This window comes from Erpetoichthys calabaricus, chromosome 1 (assembly GCF_900747795.2).
Source record: "Erpetoichthys calabaricus chromosome 1, fErpCal1.3, whole genome shotgun sequence".
In the NCBI taxonomy this organism is placed as follows: Eukaryota; Metazoa; Chordata; class Cladistia; order Polypteriformes; family Polypteridae; genus Erpetoichthys; species Erpetoichthys calabaricus.
Window position 1 is genome coordinate 194,597,303 of NC_041394.2, and position 7,678 is coordinate 194,604,980.

The 7,678-nt window shown below is 42.7% G+C and overlaps 1 protein-coding gene across 1 annotated transcript; it reads right to left on the bottom strand.

Annotated features, from left to right (window-relative positions):
* Positions 1-378: 378 nt before the first annotated feature.
* Positions 379-6,962, bottom strand: LOC127528100 (uncharacterized). The gene is made up of 2 exons (XM_051928693.1): positions 5,941-6,962; positions 379-500 (listed from the first exon to the last, which is right to left on the bottom strand). Exons 1-2 carry the CDS (start codon positions 6,740-6,742, stop codon positions 442-444), a joined length of 861 nt encoding a protein of 286 aa, XP_051784653.1. The 5' UTR covers positions 6,743-6,962; the 3' UTR covers positions 379-441.
* Positions 6,963-7,678: the final 716 nt, after the last annotated feature.

Consider the following 7,678-nt stretch of genomic DNA (forward strand, 5'->3'; position numbering starts at 1 on the left):
GACGTTCTTGAAGTAATGGCAAATAATCTTTAGTCCATCTTTTCCAAAACAAATCAGCCATGTACAGTATTTAATTTATTTCCAGCGTTTTCTTGGCTATGGTTCACTTTCTGAAATGAGTTCAGGTAGCATTTTGGGTTGTGTCTTCATTAATAACAAGTGATTGGGTGTTAATGGTTCTAAATCATTTGGGTCATCTGATGTCTTTGTAAGGGGTCTGTTATTGAGTATTGATTCCACTTTACAAATCATTGTATGAAGATTTTGATCATCGAGTTTTTGTTGATTTAGTGTTGAATATAAGATCTTTCTTATGCTTCTGATTTGTCTTTCCCACACTCCACCTTGATGAGAGGCTGATGGTGGATTGAAAATCCATTTGATTTCTTCCTGTATCATAGCATTGCCGATTTTTTCATGTTCCAAGTTTTTAGTAGCTTCTCATAGCTCTCTTTCTGCTCCAACGAAATTTGTTCCATTGTCTGAGCGCATGATTTTAACTTGTCCTCTTCTACTCGTAAATCGAAGTATGGCTTGGATACCAGAATCCGTGTCTAAGCTATGTGCAATCTCTATGTGCACAGATCTGGTAGTTAAACAAGTGAAGATTACTCCATACCTCTTGATTAGACTTCGTCCTTTTTTGACCAGAAAGGGGCCAAAATAATTGACTCCAACATTAGTGAATGGTGGTTGGTTGGGTGCTAGGCGATCTTCTGGCAAATCTGCCATTTTTTGCTCACCTGCTTTCGCATTATATCTTCTGCACGTTGTGCACTTTGAAATTATTTTTCTGATAGCTGAGTTTGCTTGAGGTATCCAGTATTTCTGGCTTAACTGTGCAAGCACATAGTTGCGCCCACAATGTCCGATTTGTTTATGAATGTGCTGCAATATGAGAGAAGCAACATGTGAATGCTTGCGAAGAATTGCAGGATGTTTAGCTTCTTCGGGCATTGCAGCTTTGCAGAGTCTTCCTCCAACTCTCAGTATTCCATCTTGTATGATCGGGTCAAGTTTATAGATTTAACTGTTCTTTTTTACGCAAGCCTTTTTCTTTAAAGCCTTAAATTCTTCTGGAAATTCTTGCTGTTGACTGAGGCAGATAAGCTCTGTTTCGGCTTTAGTTAAGTCTTCTAGAGAAATTGGACTTGGTTTTAAAGTCAGCTTATATCTTTTCATATGCTTTGTGATGAGTGATTTTTGTTCTTCTGGATTACTTTTAGATTGATTGACTTCTAGTTGGAATGTTTTTCTTTCATTTCTTGAAGGCAGCAGCATGTCTTTAAACTTGAGGAACCAAGCCACTGCTTTCTTCAAGTGATGCCAATCTGAAAAGTAGGTGATTAGTTTGTTGATGGGCTCGGTTGCCTCCTCTATTCTTGTCATGTTAACTGCACAAGTTTTAACTTCTGGATCATCTTCAAAGAGTGAATCGTTCGGTTGATCTGGTCTTTTTGGCCACTCCCGTTCGGGCTTCAATAAGAAACTTGGACCTTGTGACCATGTGGTGCTTTTGAGAAAGTTTTCTATGCTTAGCCCTCTGGATGCTTGATCAGCCGGATTAAGGGCATATGTGACATACCTCCACTGTGAAGGTTGTGAATGATCTCTGATCACGGAGATTCTGTTGGCAACAAAAGTCTTGAATCGAGTGCTTTCATTTGAAATGTATTTTAGAGCTGTGGTGCTGTCAGTCCAAAACGTAGATTCTTCTAAGGGCATTTGAATCTCACCTTTAAGCATGTTGTCCATTTTAACTGCCACAATGCCTGCTGTCAGCTCCAATCTTGGAATTGTGACCTGCTTCAATGGTGCAACTCTTGACTTGCCATCAGGAATGAACAATGCTTTTTGCCCTCTTCATTAGTTAAGACAAGGTAAGTGACAGTGCCATATCCATCTTCACTAGCATCTGCAAAATGGTGCATTTGTGTTGTCTTTATGGTTCCAAACCTGGTAGGTTTGAAGCATCTGTTCACCATTAATGAACAGCAGCGAACCCACCCTGGCGGTGCTCATATAATTGCAGGAGACATTAACAAGGCCAACTTGAAGACTGTACTCCCGAAATTTTATCAACATGTTAAGTGTTCTACTAGAGAGGAGAACACTCTGGACCATGTTTACTCCAACATCAAGCACGCGTACAGAGCCATACCCCTCCCAGAACTCGGACAGTCCGACCATCTTTCTCTCCTACTCTCCCCAGCCTACACCCCCCTCAGACGCAGTGCCAGGCCCACCATAAAGACTGTTACAACCTGGACTGAAAATGCACTCTCCAAACTACAGGACTGCTTCGAACAGACGGACTGGAACATATTTGAACACCAAGAGCTGGAAACATTCACAGGAACAGTACTGGACTATATCAGGTTCTGCATCGGGAATGTGACTGTGGACAAAAACATTTGGGTTTTCCAAACCAGAAACCCTGGATGACCAGCCAGGTCCGTACACTCCTCAGAGCCTGCGACGCGGACTTCAGGTCAGGTGACAGAGCTCTGTACAGGGCAGACCGAGCCACTCTGAAAAGTGGAATTAAAAAAGCCAAGACGGACCATAAAAGGAGCATAGAGTCCCAACTGTCCAGCCACAATACACGGGAGGTGTGGCAGGGAATACAAAACATCACAAATTATAGAGGCTGTGATGCAACAACAGGAGACCTGAGTGCGCCGCTAGCAGAGGAGCTAAACTGCTTCTTTGCTCGCTTCGAATCATCATAACAGCAGCACTCACCTGCTCCAGCCCTGCTCCCACCCTCACCAGGTTCCTGCACTACTCCACTCACTGTAAAGGGGCACGATGTCAGACGGGTGCTCCTGGTAGTGAACCCCAAGAAGGCTGCCGGCCCAGATGGAGTGCCTGGTAGGGTGCTCAGAGCGTGTGCCCACCAGCTCACCTTTATCTTTACCAAAATCGTCAACCTCTCCCTAGCCCAGGCAGTCATTCCATCCTGCCTAAAATCAGCCACAATCATTCCAGTGCCGAAGAAGTCTCCCATCACCAGCCTAAATGATTATCGCCCTGTGGCCCTCACTCCAGTAATCATGAAATGCTTCGAGAGACTGGTTCTCCAGCACATCAAGGACTATCTCCCCCAAGACTTCGATCCCTACCAATTCGCATATCGCACGAACAGATCCACAGAAGATGCCATTGCTGTAGCTCTCCACTCTGTGCTCAGCCATCTGGAGCAGCAGCAGAGCTACGTTCGGATGCTGTTTGTGGAATACAGCTCAGCTTTTAATACAATCATTTCTGACATTCTCATCACCAAACTGGTCACTCTTGGCCTCCCCCCTCTCACATGTGTCTGGATAAAAGCCTTTCTTGCCAACCGGCTCCAGACTGTGAGACTCAGACCCCACCACTCCTCCATTCGCACACTGAACACCGGTACCCTGCAAGGCTGTGTGCTGAGCCCCCTTCTGTACTGTCTGTACACCCACGACTGCAGTCCGGCCCACAACAACAACCTCATCATCAAGTTTGCTGATGACACCACAGTGGTCGGACTCATCTCAAAGGGAGATGAGGTAGCTTACAGAGAGGAGGTCCTGAAGTTGGCAGCCGGATGTTCAAAGAACAATCTGGCTCTGAACACCAGGAAAACCAAGGAGATCATTGTCGACTTCAGGAGGCACAGCACCGACTTTGCCCCCTTTACATCAATGGCGAGTGTGTGGAGAGGGTCCATACCTTCCGGTTTCTTGGCGTCCTTATCTCCGCTGACATCTCCTGGGCAGACAACATCACAGCAGTCATCAAGAAGGCTCAGCAGCGGTTACACTTCCTGAGGGTCCTCAGAAAGCACAACCTGGACTCCAACCTGCTACTGACCTTCTACCGCTCGTCCATCGAGAGCCTGCTGACATATTGTATCACAGTATGGTACGGCAGCTGCACCATGGCAGACAGGGAGAGGCTTCAGCGAGTAGTAAAGGCAGCACAGAAGATCATCGGCTGCCCTCTCCCCTCCTTGATGGACATTTACACCTCCCGCTGCCTCAGCAGAGCAAAAAACATCGTCAAGGACAGCTCCCACCCTGGCTCTGATCTGTTTGACCTGCTGCCCTCAGGGAGGCGCTACAGGTGCATCACAACAAGGACAAACAGACTCAAGAACAGTTTTTTCCCTAAAGCCATAACCATTCTAAACTCACACATGCACTGACTACACAGTCTAACCCCCCAACCCCTGGACTTCCTTCTATCCATCAACTGTGCAATATCCAATATCTAAATGGTACTGAATAATAACTGTGTAATATTGGTATACTGTACAATATCATTACTCTCAGGGTCCAACATCCACTACTCACTGCACAAAATCATCATTATTGTGCAATATTTAAATTATGTGCAATAACCCAATAGTGCAATAGTTATTTATTCTTTCCAGTATTTAAATAATGTGCAATAACTTGATTTAGTTATTATTCTTTCCATTTGTATATAGCATTGCAGAACTTTTTTTTTTTTTGCAAGTTTTTGCACCATTTGTTTATTTGTTTATTTACTTGTTGTGCTCTACATATATGTCTGCACTGAAGGAGCTGCTTTTAATCTGATTGTACATGTGTATAGTGACAATAAAGGGCATTCTATTCTATTATAGTCTGTAAGTAGCTGCAAATCATCCATCCATTTTTTCCATTTCTGAATGTGTTTCACTTCTACTTCTTCATCCCACCCAAATTTCTCTTTGCATAAGTCTCTTAGAATAAGCTTTGCTGGCAGTAAGGCAGGTGCTAAAAAACCAAGTGGATCATAAACTGAGCTAACAACAGACAGAATACCACGCCTTGTAGCGGGCTTGTTTTGTAACTTAATCTGAAATTTGAAACTGTCCGTTTCTGTGCACCACTGGACACCCAGGGCACGCTCTGTGGGAAGGAGACTGTTGCTCAAGTCTTAAGTCCTTTTGTTCATGAGCTCTGTCTTCTTCAGGAATAGATGATAAAACTGCTCTGTTGTTACTCTCCCACTTAGTCAAATGAAATCCCTCTTTGAGGCATACAGCTTGGAGGTCCTTTGCCAGTTTTATTGCTTGTTCTTCTGTTGTCACCGACCTTATGCAGTCATCCACATAGAAGTTATTGAGAACGGTGTTAACAGTTTCCTCAGGAAATGTATCTCTGGCATCTTCAGCTGTTCTATGCAAAGCATAAGAAGCACAACTGGGTGAAGAAGTAGCACCAAAAAGATGTACTGTCATTTTGAATTCTTCAAGGTCTTTACTTAGATTACCTTCAGGCCACCATAAAACACGTAAAAGATCAGTGTCTTTATCTGGTACTTTAACTTAGTAGAACATTGACTTAATATCTGCCATTAAGGGTACTGGCTCCTTTCTGAATCTTGTACGGACGCCAATGAGTGTGTTAGTTAGGTCAGGGTCCTTTAATAATTGTTCATTAAGTGAAGTCCCCTGGTAGGTGGCAGTGCAATCAAAGACCACTCGAATTTTATTTTTCTTTGGATGACACACACCGTGATGTGGGATGTACCACACCCTGCCTTCATTGCAATTCAAGCTTTCTTTGGGTACCTTGACAGCATAACCCTTGTCAGTAATGTCTTTCATGAAGGCTTTATAGTCTCTGTGGAAACCTGAATTCTTGCTCAGTTTTCTTTTGAGTCCAATAGCACGCTGTTCAGCAATACAGTGATTGTTTGGCATTTTAAGTGTTTCATCCTTCAAAGGTACTAGGGTGTTGTACCGTGTTAGCCATTATGAATGTAGAGAATGTTTACATCTTGCCTGAAGAAGGGGTCTGAGTTGCCACGAAAGCTTGCATATTGTAATCTTTTTAGTTAGCCAATAAAAGGTGTCATTTTGCTTGGCTTTTCTCTACATCCTTCAAAGGCAAATTTAAACAATAGTGGCCACCTAACGGTCTCGCAGATTCTGAGGCTATGCGCATGAACTTGATGTCCTCCTGTGACAGCTGCGCTCTGGAAAATCTGTGTTATACTGTTGCAGCAACATATCTTCAATCTCTGTTATTGACACACGATTGATTGAATGTTTGGGCAGCTTACCACTTTGTTTTGTGAGGTCATCTATCTCTTTGTATGGTCCACCAACCACCCATCCAAGTGCAGTCTTCATAGCATGAGGTCCACCTCCTTGGCTAGGTATGATGCGTGACTGCTTGAAGATTTCTGGGTAGTTGATTCCTATTAAAAGATCAACTTCAGAGTCAATATGAGATAGACGTACCTCTTTAAGATATGCCCACTTATCGATATCTTCTTGTAGTGGAATACTTTCTCTGTTCACTGGAATGGAGACCTGTGTAAAGACCTTTGGCAAATCAATATATTCAACATCATTGAGACCATAGACTTGTAAATCTGATAAGACAGAACATTGGGTTAGCATCTTTGAATCATCATCATAATTACTCATTGTTTTGAGGAATACTTGTGTTCTTCTCCCCTGAAGACTTAATTGTCTCTGGAGCCTCTCAGTGCAAATTGTTACTGTACTGCCGAGGTCTATAATGGTGTATGTTTCTACATACCTTTCACTTTTCTTAGATTTTACCTTAACAGGAACTACCTGCAGTGTGCATTCTTCACTGGCCCCAGTGAAGGTACAAATTCCAGTCTCTGTCTTCCTTTCAGTAGATGTTGCCACACTGGCTGTAGCCTTAGATGTTGCTCCACTCTCTTTTTTGATATGCAGGATGTCTGGGTGCTGAAAAGAACATGTCTGACATTTCATTCTTTCTTTACAGTTCTTACCAAGGTGCCCCTGTTTGAGACAGCGAAAACATAAACCTTTAGATTTTAAAAAGTCAATTCTTTCTTTATGTGGCCGTTCTCTGATTTTACTACATTCAGCAAGAGTATGCTGGCCATTGCAGAATACACAAGGCTTTAAAAATGCACATGTATCATTAACAGTCTTTTTGACAGAGATTTCTTGAGTCCCCTTTTCGGTAGCATCAGATATACTTGTAGTGAAAGTACTTCCTGATCTCTGGCCACTCTTTAGCGAATACCCACCCTTGTCGACTTTTACTTTTCTCTCTTTACAAGTGTAGTCTGGTGAAATGGGACTGTGCACAGGGTGTAACAGCATTTCAGTTTCGCAACGCAAAAAGTTAATTAGTTCAGGGATGCCTGATCTCTTTGATCTCTTTTTATTTTCTTGAAGCTTGTAAGCATACCTCACCCATTCATTTCTCAAAGGAAATGGAAGTTTCACACCACGTACATTATGATTATTACTGAATTCTCCATCATTCCCTGAGTCATTCTTAGTGTTCATGCAGATTGAGAGGAAGTTAGCATAATCTCTCAGAGCTTCCCCATCGTTTTGCTTTATCTGAGACCATTCCATGCTTAGTTTATCAAGATATGCGTCTGCTATGAATAACTCATTGCCATAATATCTTTCAAGCAATCTTCTGGCTTCTGAGTAGCCTTCATCTGGTAACATTCGTGAACAGCCTTTAATCATTTCTTGAGGAGAACTTCTGGTGTACTGGATCAGGTAATCTAATTTATCTTGTGCTGCTTACTGGGACCTGTTCTAAACACAATTGAATCTAATATCACACTGTTTCTCAGGTATAGCGAGAAGGTTCTATCTCTTACTAACTTATAGGGGGAAAAGACTATACCATTGTCTATGATAATGGAAGAAATTATATTC

Bases quoted from the DNA above. Each gene is read 5' to 3' on its own strand.
- LOC127528100 (XM_051928693.1), bottom strand. From the start codon at position 6,742: ATGAAATGTCAGACATGTTCTTTTCAGCACCCAGACATCCTGCATATC. The intron at 501-5,940 runs GTTCATGCGCAT...GAAGAGGACAAG, and splicing joins CTGTCACAGGAGGACATCAA to TTAAAATCATGCGCTCAGAC.